This window comes from Manis javanica, chromosome 12 (genome assembly GCF_040802235.1).
Source record: "Manis javanica isolate MJ-LG chromosome 12, MJ_LKY, whole genome shotgun sequence".
NCBI lineage: Eukaryota > Metazoa > Chordata > Mammalia > Pholidota > Manidae > Manis > Manis javanica.
This window is the reverse complement of record NC_133167.1, coordinates 24,073,650-24,094,103: the sequence shown is the minus strand read 5'-3', so window position 1 is coordinate 24,094,103 and position 20,454 is coordinate 24,073,650. Positions and strand designations below refer to the sequence as shown.

Here is a 20,454-nt window from a genome sequence, read left to right as displayed (position 1 = left end):
AGGGAGAATGAGAAAGACACACCCAAATTCAGGACAAATAGTTTAATTAGATGGAAGAATAACAAGTAACAATTACTACATCTTCTCTTTTTTCTCCTTCCCTCCCTCAGGAGCATGATATCAATTTTGATGACCATGGAATGATGGTGCTGGGCTGTGGTCCCTATCACATTGGTAAAGTGGTAACTCATCTTCACGTAGGACTTTGTAGTTTATATAGTACTTTTCATCCCTGTCCATTCTTTTATTCTGGACTGTCTAAACTAGATGATGTTACAATGAATATTTTGTGAATTAGGAAATCAAGGTTCAGAGAGATAAGTCCCAAACTTATACAGCTATTAGGTAGTGTAAGCGGGACTCAAATGTAGGTCTGCACCACAAACTCCACTTCCTTCCATTTCCTCATGTCTCCCCTTTATCATTTTTGTCCTCATGAACTAAATTGAGTCTCTCACTAGGGTTGGGGAATGAATTGCACTTTGGCCTTTTCTCTACTGGCATAATTTTTCACAAATATTTATATTTGTTCAAGAACTTTATACGTCAGCCAGAAATTACATTTGTAGGTACAGCCTCTGACCTAACATAGGACTTCTGTTAATGACAAATGCAAAGAGCTTTTCTCATTGGTGCATAGCCAGAACATTATGTAATTTAATCAAAATATTCTCACCAGAAATTGTTACATTTCCCTCCAACTCACTTAAAATCAGACATTTGATAATGAATCTAGACCTATTATGGTTATAAGGTATATGTTTAAATAGACATATTTCTCAACAAATATATTGAACACAGTCTGTGCAAGGTGTTCTAATATGGAATGATGAAATATGTGATTTAAATATATATAGCCTTTCTTACTCTGTTTCTTTAAGCATAGTTTATTTTGGTTTTTAGGATTAACTGATTGCTTTAGGGTATGCTAGTTTAGCCATCTTTGGCTAAGTCTAGAAGTGGGCCAAAAGTGGTGATGTTTTTACCACCTTAGTTATCTTATGTCTAAATGGCCCGAACACCTGCACCTGCATCAGGACCTAACATTCTCTCCAGACCTTCTTTCCTTTCTCTTCAAATTTTACCTAATTTAATAAACAATTATGCATTACTCCAGGGACAGGGAAGACTAGCTGAGCTGATAATCAAGTGTATACTTAACTGATAGTGAGAATTATTATGCTACTGTATCTGTTAACCTTTTCATTCTGACAAGGATTTTTAGGAGACGAAGTCCTAATGCAAAGGATTAATACAAACCCCAGAACTTTCAGTTCTATGGCATCCCAGTAGAGCTGGTATTTTGAGGCATTTCTTACACTTTTTTTTGGGAGTCCATTGTATTTCAAATTACTTCCTAGAAGGTCACTCACTCTGCATGGGATGGCCTTGCCAAACTTAAAAGAGTATGTTTGGAAAGGACAGGACTTTCCAATCAGTCAAGCCATGTCAGAACTGCAGGGCACCTCGGGGATCACTGGATTTACCCCTCAGACAGCAGAGTAGAAGGACTGAAACAAGAACTCAGGTGCTCTGATCACTAGCATAACTGTTTTTATGTGCTGAGATCAATATGCTTATTTCAGTTTCTCTTTAGTAAATAAGGATTATTATTTTTTTCATCATTAAAATTATCTTTCATTAACTTTGAGGTTCTGAATGTTTCAGATAGGAAGATTATCTACTGCAGAACTTAGCACATAAAACAAGCCAACATGTCGTTGTTTATTGTTCCTGGTTTTTCCTACTATTACTATAGTGTAATACATAATGGATCTGAAATTTATAGTTTGGAGTTTTAAAAATTGACTTGAAAGGGCATTAGCTTCCTTACTCTGGATAGACTGGCAATACATTTCTGTCTCTCTTTGTGTTGTAACTTCATGCTTCTCTTACCCTTTTCCCAATCTCATTGTCTCTGCAGGCAGCAGTGTGGAATTTGATTGGTGTGCTGTCTCCAGTATCCGCACATTGCGTCAGCTTGGCAAGAAGACAGTGGTGGTGAATTGCAACCCTGAGACTGTGAGCACAGACTTTGATGAGTGTGACAAACTATACTTTGAAGAGTTGTCTTTGGAGAGAATCCTAGACATCTACCATCAAGAGGTAAAAAAAGAAAATAAAAGAAAAAGTAAAGAAAAAAACAAGAAATATATGCAGGGCACACTTTATGTTTATGTATTCATTTATGTAGATTTAACATTGTAATTACCGTTTGGTTAAAGAGCTGCCAATGTCTTCTGTTTTCTAATTTTGTAGTGAAACTCTAAAAGAATCACACCAGCCTTAGGTTCTTGAGGCCCTGGTATAGAGTGATTTTTTTTTTCTAAGCCTCGCAGCTAGACTGAAGTCTCTACATGGTAACGTGTGCCACACACATATTAACTAGCTCAAGACAGTCCCAATAAGTATTTTGAAGAGTGATTTAATTGGTCATCTAGACATACAATAAGCAGCCTCTTCTAGTTTATGTACTGTTGGCAATTTAATGATGAATGGCTCCCAAAGGAGAGAAGTCAATTGTTCACAAAGGACCAGTTAATTCTTTGTGCTATCAGATGAAGCCTTTAGTCTTCAATGTAAGATGGACAAGTCCATTCTGAATGATTTTGGTAACATCACAGCCTTCTCTTACAGTTGCTTCTCTACCTCTACTCCAGTGTTATTGAGTATATTTTCACTGTGGATTCATATGGTCATACATTTCTGTAAGTCTGTGAACAAGATTATCTTATAATTAAAAAAATTACTACTGGAAAATATCAGAGTGATATACAGTAGTTATGTTTTCTGATGTTATTACAGTTAATTCCCTACCACAGAGAATCATCACTAGGTATAAAATATGGTCACTTATTTAAAAAAAATACTGAATTGGAGGCACAGTATTTCAGTTCTAGTTTTGACTTGAGAACTCATCTCCTTGTGCAAGTTTACATATTCATTTATGTAGATTTAATATTGTGCAAGTTACTTAAATTCCCTGTGTTTCATCTTTTTTTGTTAATGAATCGTATGAATGCAAAACTGTGCTATGTGCAGGTGCTATGAAGGTAATGAGATTTGTATTTGAAATCACATTGTGACATGTAAAGTATAAAGGTAGAAAAATGTGATGATTTTATTATTGTAAAGAAAACAGACATATTCAGGATGGATGTACCATCATAGTTGATTTAGGGTTGGCCTACTAGTTTTCTAATATGATGAAACTGAACCATTACACAATTTTTAGTTCTCTTTTTTGATATGGTTTTGCTGGTGATTCCTTAATATTCATTCATTCATTCCTTAATATTAGATGCACAGGTGGGGATCCGAACAAATACATCCTGCACATTATTTCCTGAGTACCTTTTAAATACTAATTTCATCAGGACAGAGTGCTATAAAACCAGGCCCCTATCTTCAAGACAGTAAAATAAGAGTGGGACCCATGACATATACATATGAAAAATTACGTAATTGTTTAAAAAATATTAACAAGCATTACAAACAATAGCAGTGGGCATTTTACACATCATTAATTATTTCTCCATGAAATGGTTTAAAAAAGGATTAAAAACTTCTATGACTGTCTTAGGATGCAGTTACACATGGACATTAATGAGATCCTTGTACTATAACCGAATTCATGATGATAGAAATAAATTGCCCTTTTTGAAGCTAATTGGCATTTATAGTACTACTATATATCATAAGGTAACTTTAACTGTTATTTTGGGGAACATAAAAAACAATATTCCATTGATATATTCTTCAGATTGTCCCACAGGAAATGCTATATAATGTATATACATTTCATATCCACACGTACATGTATGTATTTATGTTTCCTTTTATGAGCTTGTGTATCTCCCCATAGGAGGCTCTGCTGGCTCCTTTCTCTCTCATAACAGATGTGCCTTAACCTCCAGAAGGCTGCCCTTACCTGACCTTGAATGTCCCTGATGATGCTGAATGCACTGAGTCATTTGGCCATAAATTTGCGGAAAATTAGAAGCATGTCTAAAATTATTCAAAAGCATACATTTGAGTCACTTAGAAAGGCAATAGGCTGTTCCAAGGGTGCATAACTACATGAAATAATAGAAATTACGATGTGTCTCCTGGTCCACGTTTATTGGTATACTTTAGGATCAAGGCTGTTTCCATGGCATCAAAGGAGTGCATCTGAAGAAAACATTAAGGGGAATTCAGAAGAGTAACATGCCCTATGAGTAAAGCAGGTTGCTTTGGAAAGAAGTCTTGATCAGAGGTAGAGCAAGAGGGGATGCTGGGAGTGCTGACATCTCCTTCCCACTTGTTCTTAGTATTTTAGAGGGAAATGTTTGCAGACATTTTTTCTATTTTATAAAGAGCAATCCTTTCCACTTAAGTCATTTATTCTTTATATGTTCGTAAGTTCTTCTTCCTGAGAAGAGATTTACATTTTGACTTTTTTTTTTTTTTTGGTGTGTGAGTGTGGGAAAGGGTCAAGAAAGTGAGAAGTTGGTGTCTGCCATCTACAAGGCTTTGACAGATCACAATTTGCCTAGTTCACAATTTTGTTTCTTAGGACATTCCTTGTAAGGGAAAAGATGTTCTCAAATTATCTTGAAGTGTATGAGTTGAAAATTATTACATTATGTATAAAAGTTGCAGCACTATGCTTCTCTTTTATTAGATCTATTTCTTGGGGATGAAAGATGCAATAATCTTTATAAGCTACAATAATGAATACTAATCACATAGATCCTATCTTAACTTCACATTTCCCCTTTCTTTGGAGACTCATGGTTTGAAATGTTATGTAAACAAACAATATTAATTTTCTTCTATACTTAGTTTCCATTTAGGACCCATTTATCAATTATTTGTTATCTGTTCATTAAAAAAATATTGAGTCTAAAAATATCAGTCAATATATCTTGATACCTTATGATATCTCTGTCTCATTTGAGTCCTGCTTAAATAGTTTTTATTGTTTTTGCAATAAATAATTTATTGGATCCTCCCCCATAAAAAATGTACTCTGATTAATGATTTAATTATCCTATTTTTAACACCTAATACTGTATGTGTATATATATAGACAATGTATCCTCTGTAACACAACTTGAGTTAAATGAATGAATGAGTGTTAGACATTAATTGGTGATAGGCAAAACTCACTAGGGAATGCATGACTGTCCACTAGAATTGAAGATCATTCCTAGCATTTGGTTTAGTTGTAGTTAGATATAATCTTAAGGTCCTGCCTACACTTAAAAATATTTTACTAGAATATAAACCATGGTGGATCTCATTGGCAGACATATAAACTGTGGAGTTTAGTAAATTCGAGATAGCACATGAAATTACAAAAGTCAGGGATGTTTTTTAATAAAGTAAATGCTATCTGTTAGTATGACAAATTTTCTCACATTGCATTCTGTCTATAATATAGCATTTAATTTTTCCATAAAACTAAAGACCGACCAAAGTGATTAGTATTTAAGCAAAATTTATATGTTCTCAAATAAGTTTGAAGTATTTAAAAAAATTATTTACTGCTAAAACTAAAGTTGTGGTGTGATTGCAGCTTGACTATTGTCTCAGAAATATTCTTTTTTGGTGTTACCTTAGCTTGGTGATACTGAGTTTAAAAAAATAGGAAACCAAACCAGGTAAAAAAAGATACAAGCATATTTAGGTAAGATCAGTAGAAGGTTGGGACCCTATTATTCTAGGTCTAAAGTATTTAGAAATGTGTAAAACAAATCTAAATTTTAGAATATTTTATTTCACTAAGTAATTTGAAGTGATTAAAGCTTCAGTGATTATGGTAATGATAATTTACCTGTGTGGATTCTCTTTCCTAAATTCTTAACAAATTCTGTGTTTGAAGTTGGGGCCAGTTGAAGAGAATTCTTCCAAAAAACTGTCCAATATTAACTTCACCCTACAAACATGTTCTTGTGTCCTGAATTTCTTTGGCTGTGTGGGCAAGCCTATACTATACCATCTCGCCATTACTTTAAAGCATTCCTGTGGCCGTACTTGTCTTCCCAGTGACGATCTTTATTTCTGGAGGTCGATGATAAGAACAGGGTTTTGCAGTAAAAGCTTTTCTATCTACCACTTTTCAAAAAGGATAGTTTAGAATAACTTGTCTTGTATTCTCTAACACTAACCATCTTGGAAATCAGCCAGAAAAATAGAGTTAGCCTAAGATTCAATGATTTAGCAAAGTTAGGCAAATTGTTTTACAGTATGTAGAGTTGAGTTCAAGTACTGGCTCTGTATTTTGCTGAAGGACAGTATGGACATGTCACTTCACCTTCACTGAACCCCAGTTTCTTTAGTGGTAAGCTGTGGAGGGTGATAACTGCCACAAAGCAGTATTGTCAGGTCAGAACAGATAGTATAGGGTAAATAGTAATATCCTTAACAAATTGTGGCAGTTTATGTTATGCTATGTTTTGAAGTTGTTAATTTCTTGAAAAATATAAATCAATTCCATAGAGCTATTGTGAAAAATATTGCTATATTTATTGATTACAACCTTTTTATTCAGCTTGACCTTCCACTTAGCTCAATTGACTCCAGTTTTTGCTCAGAAGTTGATACTTATCCCTTAATTTTAGAAATTATTTTGAAGTTTTGTACATGAGACTTTGTATACATCTAAATGAGGAATTAGTCTTTAAGCCTCTAAAATATTAACACCGCTAATAAACTAAATTAATAAGCAAATAAAATATTATAGTAAGAAGAATAATTCTAAAAGTTTTGCAAAAATGTGTATCATATGTAAAAATGATAAAAGCTAAGTGCACTTATAAATATACAGAAGTGTGGATTATTATTTTCAATACTGTTTGCAATGCATGTTAACACTTAATTGCAGGGTGTTTGCTTAGGCAGTACTATAATTTCTCTCATTATAAAAAGTAATTAGAAATTAGTATAATCTCTTCTAGAAGTATTTAAGAATGATAAAATAATTTGGCACATATCCATTACTTCAGGAATTCTGATATTCATTAGTAGGTCATTGAGGCAAACACAAATTATGCCAAGATCAATGGCCTATCAAACACTATATTTTCTTATATTAATAACAATGTCTTATTTATACTCTTATAATGGATAAGACCTTTAATGTTTATTCTCTTATTGAACCTATGGTATCAATCTTGTGAAGTAGACAGGTATTATTATCCTAATTTTATAGATAAGAAGACTGACCCTCAGAGGGAGTTTCAGCAGAGGGGACCAAAGTGGGAGGGACTTGTAACCCCGAAGCATCCAGTTCTCACCATCCTGCACTGGCTCACCTTCACCACTGTAACACTGATCTTAAGAAAATTTGAGATTTTTTTTTTTAAATCTTGAAGTTTTGACTGGTAATAGGAGATTAAGGTTAAAGATTCAGGGCCTGCTTATAAGGCAAACAGTAAGGAAATTGGAACAAAAATCAGGTATTGGGTAATGTAGTCAGGTGCCAAAGTAGCAGTGAAGGAGAGAAGAGTCAAAATGGGAGGTAGGATTTTGAGTGGACTTTGGTTTAGGGATAGATAGTTCAGATAAGGGAGAGGAGTAAAGAACAGAAGCAATGGCAGGGGACGGTGGAGAGCACAAGAAGCTGGCTAGTGGGACTGCATAGTTGGGACAGTGCGTAGAGCGGTCTTGTGTCTGAGGGGAGTGATGACAGACAAGCCTGGCAAGTCTTCACTGCCTTGGTGCTAATAAGCTTGCACTTTATCCTTTAGGCAAAGGGAACCTCGGAGAACTCAGTGTAGGAGTGACGCGGTGAAACAGTTTTGCAGGATGACTAATCTAAATGTGAAGTGCTGGGATGGAGGGAATTAGGTGAGGGGAGTATTAGAAGAAGAGATCTGTATCCATGTAGGTAGGTAGTTACAATAGTAGTCCAAAACATAATTGCTTATGGTGTAGAATACATAATGGCTTGATTTTCTTTTTCTGATTGTCACACATACAAACATCACACATTCATGTTCAGCTATATGGAAATCTTACATGGCAATCATGTGGAAGTAGGCCTGGAAAGTTAGAGCTGATGTCATTTATCTCTTTGTGGCATAACTTAACATTATTCATTGATGAGAAAAATGAAAATATTGTAATCTGATTAAACATTTTCAATAAGGAAATGGAGGCACAGTTGTCCATTCTTGATGAAGTTACCCCCAGTGGCTGATATTGAAGATGTCTTTTCCAGGCATGTGGTGGCTGCATAATATCGGTTGGGGGTCAGATTCCAAACAACCTGGCAGTCCCTCTGTACAAGAATGGTGTCAAGATCATGGGCACAAGCCCTCTGCAGATCGACAGGGCTGAGGATCGCTCCATCTTCTCGGCAGTCTTGGATGAGCTGAACGTGGCTCAGGCACCCTGGAAAGCTGTTAACACTTTGGTAAGGGGAGAAACAAGGATCTGTTTTTAATGTTTTCTTTTGAAGAGTTGTAACCTGAATGTTAACTACAGGATGAATAGAATATACAATGCTTAGTGAATTTACTTTAAAGTTGCTGCATTTCCATGATTGCAGTTAAATGCTGGTTATAGATTGGTAGGAGTATCCTCATTAAGATTCAGACAATGAAAAGAAGTTCAAACTGTTTTTGAACTAGGTTTGATATTTAGAATTAGCACCAAGGAATTTTATGTATTTCAATGTCCAATTTACATTTTAATGGTATCTTTTGAAAGAAAGAATAAAAGGAGTTGGGTTACCACTTATTCTAGTGATACCATGCTACATTTTTATTGAATATTTTGAACTATTCATGCATTTTTTTGTTGTTGTTCCTATTAATTAGAATGAGGCGTTGGAATTTGCAAAGTCTGTGGGCTATCCCTGCTTGTTGAGACCATCCTATGTTTTAAGGTAATATATTGTTTTCCAAAATGATGATTTAAAAGTGGGAGGATACAGAACAGCAAGCTGTATGCTAATGGCACTAGGCTTTGATGTATAATAATTTGTAAATCCATCAGCAAACCTTAAACCAACACAGCCAGCTTGAGGGCCTGTGCATGGTCCTTCAGCTCAATGCTTTTCCCTCAGTGGGTGGCAAATCTGAGTCTACAGTCCTATATCTTAGAAGCATGGTGCCTTGCCTGAGAGTTTCACCCCTGAAAGTTCACTATAGATTCAGTGAGACCGGGAAATGACAATGGAGCATTCTTGGGGTTAAAGGGTTTATACCCAACTTTGTTCTCACTGCGGTAGGTTGAGCACTAGAATCACTTCTACATCCAGCAGTCTGCCAGTCCATAATCCCAATCCGCCTCTGCCTCTGCCAAGAGCACTGGGCACAGCTCTGTATATAGTGACTCAGTCAATAATAGCTTAGGGCTTAGTGTGTGGAAGCAGTAGCCTAGTGGTAGGCCAATTACACCATCAAGTAGCTTAGGGTAAGGTGAGGATCCTGGCCATAGGAACTTCCATTTTCCTCACACATGGCTTAGGCATCTCCTTGCCAAACTGAGGGAGGGTAGTTTCACATTATGGAAGAGAACAATTAAAAAACCGAAAAGCAAAAACAAAACAAACTTGGGCTATCTCTTGCCAGTATCTGTTTTTTAATATCCAGAAATGACAGCTTATTTTTGACCATTGTCAGCACCTTCTGATCGTTCCTCTGGTTTGAATTTTTTAGTTTTTGAAATCGTATTTTTTTAATAGATGAATTATAATGGTGAGGAACATGAACAGTGAGCATCTTTTATATTTAACTTTAAAACTGAGTTCCATCATCAAAAGAGAAGTTGTGAATTATCACTTTCTCTCTTCAGATGTTACCACATGCAAGGCACTACTTCACTGAACAGGAGCAAACAAAAGAAAAACGATTTGCTGTGCACAATTTGAAAGTGTAAATGGAATTTGAGATTGGATCCTTTAAAATAATGAAAAATTCCAAATGAGGTGGAAAACTTTCCTTTTATTTAAATGACATTTTGCATAAACCACAGTCTAATAATACTACTTCTTTGAGGTATTAATGTAAGTTAATTGAAACAACACAGACATTTAACGAAGGACTGCAGAAAGCAGCTTTGATTATTGCACTTCCCCATCTCTGCAGTCTATGTCCTTGTCCCAGTTTCCTATACTGTGAACTATCAACATTATTGCTTTAGCCTCCCTGTCTTAAATAAATGAAGAAATTGAAAGCTTTTTATGCAGAAATACATAATTGAGTAGAAAAGGTAAAAAAAATACTACTTTTTAAAAGGCAGTGGAAAGTAATCGCTTTCTTATTTCTTTCCCTTTTCTTTTCCTCATTCTTTCCTCCCTTTCATCTTACTTTGAAAATGTCCTAAAATACACAGTACATTGACTGATTTTACTGGTTTCCTCCTGGTGACTTTTACTTCTGTTAATTACACAGTTGAATACTTCAGTCAGATACTATATGTTGTATTTGCAAATGCTAAAAAATATTCTTTCATAACCTGGTTGAGATATTAGAATGACCTGCTTTGACAGCACGCCCATGGGAAAGATCAGCTGTTGGTAATGAACTCTAAAGAAACAGGATTAGAAAAACTAGGTCCTAGGATGCCTCTTGTTAAGATTTAAGAATTACCTGGAATCAGCAGAGAGTTGAAACAGGAAATCGGGAAGGATCAACCTGGGTGCAGTTCATTCTCTGGGGCTACTGTGGTCCTCCTGGGGCAGCATCACAAGTTTCATTCCCAACTTTGGTGACTTCTTAGTTTGGATGATTGTCCTGGTGATTCAATGGGGGTAAAGTCTTAATTGAGAAAAAAAGCATCTTCTTTCTCAGCTCAGACTAGAACCATAGGTTGCCTGGAATTGCTCTGAGAAGCAGTCAAGCCTAATGTGCCATACTTCCAAAGTGGTAAAAGAAACTGACCTGTTTTGTATGTTTGTTTTGTTTTGCTTTCCCCCCCTTTCCCAGTGGGTCTGCCATGAATGTGGTGTTCTCTGAAGATGAGATGAAAAAGTTCCTAGAGGAAGCCACTAGAGTCTCTCAGGTAGAGTCCTGTTTCCTTCTGTTAATTGCAAACTTCATAGGTTTTTTCTTTTCACTCTACATTGTGAGGATGGTTTTCCTTTTTTGTTCTATCCACTAGTTTCCTATATACGGGAATGACAAAACTTAAATGCATTTAATTATATTTAGATCCTTAGGGTTACTGGGAGAAGAGAAAGACCAGTGTGCATTTGATGAAACATGTATATAGTTTTAGACTCCCGGAGCCAGGCTTGGTACATATCCTTGTCTGTTCAGGAGTAGATGCTGGTCAAGTTATCCCTGGGATCCCAGCCTCAGGGATGGCCCCACTGTGCTTATCACGTACCTGTGAAGGCTTTCCTGATTTTTAATTCTCACACCTGGAAAGCCTTTGCTTTAGCCAGTCCTGCCACTTTAATGGTAAATCCCTACACTCACCTATTGATTTTTTTTTTCATTTTGGTACATTCCATTTGTCAGGTAATAAAAATGTTTATAATTTTGTGGCAACTCAACCACCTTCCTCCACTGCCCCCAGCTTTTACTTTCTCCTTTGGCATTACCTCAGCATGATCCATTTAAGATTTACCCAGTGGGGTTATTGATCTGCAGATCATGTACTGTAGAGGATGAAAGTAATGTTTTCCTTTTAAAAGCTTTCAAAAGCTTGTTGGTGTTATTTTTTTTTAAAAAAAACACAACTCATAGAAAAAACACAAACTCATAGAAAAACACAACTCATAGAAAAAACACAAACTCATAGTTTGATGTTAGGTAAGTAGAATTTGGAGGGAGCTGGAGAGTGAAATCAGAGGTGTTTCCCACCAGAATAGAGACACGGGTTGTAGTTGCACACATGAGGCTGGGCCTCCCTTCGTGTGGTGGCTGCTCCCCAAGGACACTGGGGCAGCAAAGACTGTGGATGAGGATGAAGAGTGGGAAAAGACAATGAGTGTAAAAGAAAGAAAACCAAGTGGATTTTGAATTCACTTTTGCTTGAAAATGAGGTACCTGAGGAGGGAATGTCTCCAGGGGGCCAGTTTTCATTAATGTGCTTGGGAGCAGGCACTGGTTGAACTCACATCTGCCTTATTTCCTGCCAGGGGGCCTGCCACACTCAGAGAAACCAGCAGTTAGACCTGCCTGGTCTCATTTGAGTGATGAGTCTCTTCTGCCTGGACCACTGGCTGTCATAGGGCCTCTGCTTAGTAAAATATTTACAAAATAAAACAATTTTTTTTCTGCTAGTATATAGATAGAACCCCTACTGGACCAAAGTTTTATAATGGAGATGTCCTGACTGAATACCTTCTGGTTCAAGTCTGCCCATCAAACTAGAGCAGAATCTGGGATACTTAATTCATACGCTCAATTGTGTATGCCCATGCACTATTAATAAGACACTCAATTCAGTGAACCTAGAGTAAAATCAGCCCCCATCCATCATTCATCTATGTATATATTCATTCACATTTAGCACCTTCTATATAATGTCATTGCTCTCAAGGTCAGGGTTATACTCATGAAAACAGATAGTCTCTGCTCTCACAGAGGACCTTCTTTGCAAGGGACATCAGATATCAAATAATTGCCATCAAATATGATGAACATTGCAATAAGCAAATACACAGCACTGAGAGAGAGTGTAGCAGTATTGGGGTCCAGCGCCCAAAGAAGGGACTTTGAAATTAATTCAAGATGGTTGATTCAGAGTTAATTGGATGAAAGTTTTCCATTGTGGGTGCGAGTCGGAAGAAAGGACACCATATGTAAAGACCCTCAGCTGAGAAATAGATGGAATTTCTAGGAACTGATAAAGCGTTCACTGTATGGCTGGAAACCCAACGTGGTAGGGAGTGTCTGCTACAATGGTGGTGGAGCTGTAGACGGAGTAATCAGGGAGCACATAGAGAAAACCTTGTCAGTCATTATAATGAATTTGGATTTTAGTTGTATTTCCTGTTTTAAAAAGATCACTGCTGTAAGACAGAATGAATTCTGGGGCAAGACAGAATTTATGGAACGAAGTTAGGGGGATGTTGCTCTAGCTCGGGGCAGAGATGACAGTGCCTAGGATCAGAGTAATGATAGAAAAGATGAAGCAAAGTGCATGCATTTGAGAAATATTGTGAATGTGTGTTGCAGGCAATTAGTGAACGGATGGGAGGTGGAGGGTAAAAGGGTATCGATAAAGGATGACTCCTGAGTTTCTGCCTTGGACAACTAGATGGATGGCAGCACTGGTTATTGAAATAGGGAATGCTGGAGAAGGAGAAATTCTGGAGGGGGAAATCATATATTTAATTTTTGATTTTTTGAATATGAGGTGCCTATTTGGAATCCAAGGGGATATGCTTTGAAAACAGTGTGTTAGTATAGATTTGGAATTGAGGATCGAGATCATAGCCAGAAACAGAGATGTAAATATAGATTAGAAATAAATAGCATATTATTTTAGTTGAAGCTTTGAGAAGCAAAGAGAGGGCACAGAGGCAAGAGGAATGCTGGCACTTACGGACTGAGGAGAGAAGGAACCGCGGAGGAGCCTGGGAAGGAAGCGTGGAGAGGCGGTCGTGGACACTGGAGGAAGGAAGGGTTTTTAAGGAGGCCAGCAATGTGTAATGCCAAAAGAGTGAAATTTATTAAGAAACTTTATTCCTAATATAGTAAGAACTATTTCATAGATTTGTTCAGCTGGCCAGGATGGTGGATGCTGTCATGGGGGTGAGCCCCACTCAGAGCCCTATACTGTGGAAGCCCCTGTCCCCTCACTGTCAGGGCCGAGGGTGACACCTCCCAGCTGCACACCTCCGGAGACCAGTTCTCAAATGGGGGCCTCACCAACCTGGGGGCAAGTTCCCTTGATGTGCCACCACCCTCAAAACACTGGACGGTGAATGACCTGTGCCTCCAGACGGGACTGACTCTGTGCTGTAGTTCATGGCCTGGAGGTTCCTGGTGGATAAGGCTGAATCCAGCTTTCCACTGAGACCACAAACTTACCAGGTTTTCCTGCTGCCCCATTCTGCTCTCTGAAGTCCTTTAAGAAATCTCTTGAACAAGAATGCCTGTCTCAGGCTTGTCTAGAGAAGCTAAGACAGCTGGCAGCCTCTATCATTTTTTGAAGTCATGCAATTATCATCATAATATAGAAAGAAAATCCCTCATAGGTCACAGCAAAGCTCTACCAGGCCTGCCGTAGTAAATGTCCAGTACTTTAAAAAAAGGGAACAGAGATGGAAGAAATCTTTTTTTTTTTTTGACTAATAAACAATTGCATGTCCCATAGATCTTTGAAGAAAAGGAAGTGTGGAAATTTGCCTCATTTAAAATAAATTTGGAGAAGAGTGAAGCTTATTTATGGCATAAAACACTGATTATTTCAATTTCTCACAAAATCAATTCTACTTAAAGTGTTCAATTAAAGGAATAAGATAAATTAAATTTAACACATATACATGAAATGAACTAATGATAGTGGCCAAAAGGGGTTTGTGTTCAGAGAAAAAAAGGATGTTCAGAGAAGACAGCAGGGGGGAGGGAGCATTTGAGTTAGGCCTTGAAAGGTCAGTTGAGATTTGAAAGAGAAAGCTAAGGTGAGAAGGTAGTGTGCATTTGGAGGAGGAGCATGGAGACAGGTAAAAGCAGGATCTGCAAAGAAAACCGCAAGTGGAGCACACTGACAGGATGCAGGAAAGGAGATGCCTAAGCCATTGGGCTCTTCATTAAGTCTGGAAAAAGCAAGTAGTGGTCAGGATGTGGAGGACACCACCACACTGTCACAAAGGAGCTGTGTTGGGGGGGGGATCTTCAGGAAAGAGAAGAAGTCTGAAACAGCAGAGAAAGGATGGAACTTTTAAGATCAATCAAGAAAAATGTTTGATTTTGCAGTTGCAAATGTCACACTTTAGAAGTGGCTTCAGGAATGTCAATTCCAGGAAAAAGATTCCATCTTTGACCTAGAAAAACTGAAACAAAATGCTACTCTCCTAAGTCCCTCCACAGTTCTCGTATAGAGAACTGATTTAGGAAATTGTAGTGCATGGAAAAGCTAAGTGTAGGAAGAAAGAAAGAACCAGAACCAATGATAATATACAATCATAAATGAAATAGCTGCTCATAACTGCACACAGAAAAAAGATGCCCAATTGAGCCCTCTCCGTAGCCTCCTCTGTTATCTGACTCACCTAGAATTGTATGTTTGAAATTTCACAGCTCGTATTCAATTCACTGAGCATTCAGTGAAAGACCCTCTGCCTCACTGTAAGCAGAGAATGACTTTGTTCTTACAAAACAGATTGGCTAATGAGTTTGTGTAGTGCATTTAGCATTAAGGGCTTTTTGCAAGTATTACCCTGGTATTTACTTAAGGTACGTGATTTACTTGACACTCTACAGCAAATTTCACTAAAGCTTCTGCCCTCATGTTTTCTTTGGTGACAGGAGCACCCAGTGGTGCTGACGAAATTTATTGAGGGGGCCCGGGAAGTAGAAATGGATGCTGTCGGCAAAGATGGAAGAGTAAGTACTTTATCTCCATTTCCCCGACCCCTGCTTCCCATCACATTGTTTTTTTCCTGGTAACTTTGAAACAAAACACAGACGAGAGTTCATGATTTCTACCAAACAGGTATCGAATAATGGAGGAAAAGCTGCTCAGTCAAAAAAAAATTTCAAATTCACTGACAATTCAGTTGTGTCATGGGTATTGTGCTGCCTGTGTTTCATACTGTTAGAACATCTCTTTGATGATATTCAAAATTAATTATCATCCTGCACTCACCATTCTTTTTGAATAGATTTTCTCTCATTTTCTTTTGTCTGTGGGTTTGCTTTTATGTTTCAATGGGTATTATAAAAACATCCAATACTTTTCTTTCTGATGTTCCTAATTGAGTCCCTCATTTTTCTACTCTCTTGATTTCCCAGCCTCCCTCTCTTTATTGCGTTAATAAAGACAGAACTAAACAGAGAAGGGTGGATAAGGAAAATAACATAAAATTGGCTCACCATATCACATCTTGTACTGCTAATACAATGAATGCCTCTGACTTTAGGGAGGAATGGAAATGTGAAGAAGGCTTCCCTTTAGTTTCCTAGTTGTACTAATAAGGCATTTATGATTTATCTTGAAATATGGAAAGTTATGCATGGGGAGTCCATGTCACTTTATTTGCTATAAGGAAAGATAAAAAGCTGGCCTTCATCAACTTTGCAGATACTTAATCTTCTTTGTGTGTCATTTTTTTTGTCTTCAAGATTAACAGCAGAAAGTAAGGTTGTTTAAAGATATATATATATATAGTAATGATGACTTATTATCACAGAATCATATAATTTTGAATTTAATATCCTTAGAAATCATTTATTTTAACCCCCCACTCACGAAGGATGAGAATTTTCTTCACAGCACCCCTGTAAAAGTGGTCAACTGTTTTCTGTTTAACTATTTGGTGATACAGAATATGAAAAGTTGTAAGATTTTATACACATGCACACACACACACACACACATCTATTTCTTCTTTTGAATCTCTTATATTCCTCCTCTTAAATTTAAGTCTGCTTCCCTAGAACTTTCATCTCTGACCCCCCTGGACTCTAAAGTTGTACAGCATATGTTTAATCTTTCCCCCTTTCAACATTGTAAGTTTTTGAGACTGAGATATAAAATAGGATGAATGGGATCATACCCATGTGGAAGTGGAGAATCTAAGACTGGCTTAGAGATATTCTTGTTTTTCAGATATGGTGCTAGTAAAGTAATGCTGGTCTGTGGGCCTGATTTGGCTCCAACTTGCTAGAATATGTTCTTGCCCTAAGCTGCTCTCAGACATCATCCATTGTTTATCATCCCAGTCTTCTTCTTTTGGAAGTATTCCAGCTTATTCACATAATTTTAAACAGTCACACTCAGAAATGGACATAGTACTTCAGATATAGTATGATATTTTCAGAACTCATTGGAACTATTACCTCCCCCTTTCTAGACACTATAAAAATGTAAGTGCTTATTGTGCACTAAATATCATGCCAGACATTGTATTATGTGTTCTATTTTATCCCCACAAACATTCTATGAGACAGATATCATTCTTATTCCCATCTTATCAGAAACCATGCACTTATGTTAAGTACCCTGCCCAGGTCACAGAGCTCCTAAGTGACAGCAGGATTACTGAGACTCAGTTGTCACTCTGCTTTAAGTCATCTATAAATCTGATTAACAAATCTTCTCTGTAATTTATTTCTTTTACAGTCATCCAATTATTCTCCCCAACTCTCAGCTTTATCATTTCCCACAGACACACATATTATTAACATTCAAGTTATAGTGATTGAGACTGTAAACTTTGGAGTCTGGCTGATAAGGGTTCAAAATCCTGACTCAGCCACATAGTGGTCACATGTCCTTGGGTTATTTGTTCTTCTGTCGCCTTGGTTTAATTACCTCTAAAAGAGGACACCAGCATTTTCCTCTTGCTTCCCTCCTCTCTCATATTGCAATTTAAGAGTCCCTTGAGCTTTAGATCTTAAGTCTTCTTTCTGGTCCACCTAAATGATGACATTTACCTTGCTAGATATTCACCTCTGCCATCTTTTCTTTTCTAGTATCTAAAACTTAACCTGGAAGGAAAGAATAATGATATCCCCAGTGCCTCCCAAATGCTTTAGTTTCCTGTCTGTTCTTAAAAGTCAATATGAGGTGGTTTAGTTGTCCTCTTTTCCTGTTACTTAAAACCCCTCGAATGAATGGAAGAGGGAGGTAACCTCTCAGCCACCCTCAGCTGCTCCTGGGGCGATCAGTTACTGCACAGAGAGGCTTGGAAAGAAATGTTTAATTTCTGCTCCTTTCAGCAGGGACTAAGCAAAGGACCTGGTTAGAGCTCAAAGCATCTGTCAGAATGAAGGGGGTGGTGAGGCAGTGAGCCTCATTGAAGTAGGTACCTGACAACTCTTCCTTATCTTCTTTTGGCCAGGTTATCTCCCACGCCATCTCTGAACACGTGGAAGATGCAGGCGTCCACTCAGGAGACGCTACTCTGATGCTGCCCACTCAAACCATCAGCCAAGGAGCCATTGAAAAGGTCATCATTTATAAATAAAAGTGGAAGGGGAAAAGGCAGAGATAAAAATAATTTCAACTATGTAGCAATGTCAGATATGCCCCAGGTAAAATTTAATTATGAGGGAAACTTCTTTGCTCTGAGTCAGCTGAATATTTTAAAGATAACAATTTCCTGTGCTGCCTTTTGGAGCCTGTGTGGTTGTGTGCTAGCTAGTGTGGTAGCCCTCTGATGTTAGCATGCATCACAGGCCCCTGGGAACTTGTTAAATACAGATTGCTGGGCCCCATCCCCAGTTTCTGATTCTGTAGTTCTGAGCAGGGCCCCAGAATTTGCATTTTTATCAAGTGCGCAAGTGATGCTCTTGCTTCTGGTCTGGGGACCACATTTGGTGAACCACTTCAACAGGTGCTCCTCATGTCTGAGAGCCACTGACGGGTGAACAGCATGTAACGCAGTGTTTCCCAGTTAGAAGCGAGTTCGTAGTGGTCCTGCGGGAGCCCTCGGAGCCAATGCTCTCGGTGTCTGCCCTCGCCTCAAACCAGCACGCTCTTTTACGTCTCCTTCAACCCCCCTTTTGGAACCAGTTTCGAACCTTCCCAAGAGTGATGATCCTGCCTCAGTACCCAATGTGCATTGCTAGGTGTGTTCTCAGAGACTACCCTCTGAACATACCTCTTGTGGGTGTTCCTTTAGTCCTCAGGTATTTTAAGTCAGGCTTGGCCTTTTCAGTGAGCTTTTCCAGGAATCCTGCCATCAGAATGTAGGCAGGTCTACCTGGCTAGCTGTACATTGGGCTGGTGCTGAAGGCCTTACCTTGTTCTAGAATGTGAAGGTAGCAAGGTGCTTTATAACACCAGCAGCATAAAAGAACAACATCTCTGAATTTCCAAAGTGCTTCAGTTTCTCGTCAGGATAAATGACCTCAAGAGCTCAGATTTTTCCAAATCTTTCAGAGCTCAGTGTGTCATGGACTCTACGTCGTTTTGTAACTAAGTTGCTGAACCACTCTAGTAAGAGTAATGAATGGGGGGTACTTGCTTCCTGTACTTAGTGCCCCCTTTTTGCATGGGAACCTTCTGGCTCTGGTTTGGATATGGGAAAATCCTGTATATGACATGCAGAGCCTCCCTGCAAGGAAACACCTAGGCCATAATATCTACCCTGGTAAGTTCCAGGGCAACAGAAAAGCACATAAGAGAGATTCCTCTGGTCTCTTTGTGGTACCATGTAATTTCAGGTCCTGCACTTCTCAGCAGGTAGGTCATTAGATTGACATAGTCTAGACTGCAGTTTCTGGTGCTGAAACAACTACACTGAAAGGATTCTGTTTACCCTCAAAGTAAAACCAGGTTGTGTGATTGTAGGTGGATAGGGGGATTTGGAAGAAACAGAATTCTGTAAAATTATTTGTTCTTTTTCCTGCTATCCTGTTGTTCTGTTAACAGAAGCCAAACAGTGGCTTCTACTATTGCTGTTGTTGTTGCTCTTGTTATTAGTGAAGGTGTAGCTCAGTAAAGAGAAATTAAAGAAATGTAAATTTAAGGTGCTTTACCTTTTTTAAAAACCATGGTAAGCTCTCTAACACTATATCATTGTCTTTTTCTTTAATTGAAGTATCATTGACATACAATCTTATGTTGGGTTCAAATATACAACACAGTGGTTCAACCTTTACACATATTATTAAATCTTCATGCCCTCTAGTGTGGTCACTATCTACCAATGTAGGAAGATGTTACAGAATCGTTGACTATATTCTCCGTGCTGTACTACCATGCCTTGACCAACTTACATTTTTTTGATCTAGGTGAAAGATGCTACCCGAAAGATTGCAAAGGCTTTTGCCATCTCTGGCCCATTCAACGTCCAATTTCTTGTCAAAGGAAATGATGTCCTGGTAAGAAAAGCCAAGGTGTTTGAGAGGACATCACTGCTAGGTCTTGGTAGTTTGTATCCCTCCAGTAATCTTCTCCGTGGACACAGTCACAGAGCAACTGAGACCCTGCAGCTGTGTGTGTCTGAGTTTGAGATGTACAGCATACAATCCTGCTTGTTTGAAAGCACAGGCTCTTAGTGGTACTGATATGTCAGTCACAGCTTTTTAAACCCCTCTGCTCCACCAGAAAGAAGATCACTGTCTGCTTCCTCCACTATAATTTAGATGGATACAGTGACTATCATAAAGTCATCTGAATGCGTAGAATAGTTATAAATTACGTGCTCTCAAGTTTTGCTTTACAAATTCCCCATAAGAGAAATCTGGCTTAGATACTATTTACCAAAAAAAACCCTGAAAGTGTGAAACCAGCTAGGTTAGTCTTAATTAACTTAGTCTGTTAAGTTAACCAGTCAGGAATCAATATTGATTCAGCACCTGCTCAGCAAAGTCATGTTGGCTACGAGGA

General features: G+C 38.0%; 1 protein-coding gene across 1 annotated transcript in view; it reads left to right on the top strand.

The window, feature by feature from the left end:
• CPS1 (carbamoyl-phosphate synthase 1) overlaps positions 1 to 20,454 on the top strand; it is a 124,268-nt gene that overhangs the window by 86,324 nt on the left and 17,490 nt on the right. The window contains exons 24-31 of the mRNA XM_073218157.1: positions 111 to 174; positions 1,925 to 2,106; positions 8,210 to 8,404; positions 8,811 to 8,878; positions 10,923 to 10,998; positions 15,423 to 15,500; positions 17,960 to 18,067; positions 19,857 to 19,946. Coding sequence (XP_073074258.1) covers positions 111 to 174; positions 1,925 to 2,106; positions 8,210 to 8,404; positions 8,811 to 8,878; positions 10,923 to 10,998; positions 15,423 to 15,500; positions 17,960 to 18,067; positions 19,857 to 19,946 — 861 coding nt within the window. The remainder of the gene's footprint in view (positions 1 to 110; positions 175 to 1,924; positions 2,107 to 8,209; positions 8,405 to 8,810; positions 8,879 to 10,922; positions 10,999 to 15,422; positions 15,501 to 17,959; positions 18,068 to 19,856; positions 19,947 to 20,454) is intronic.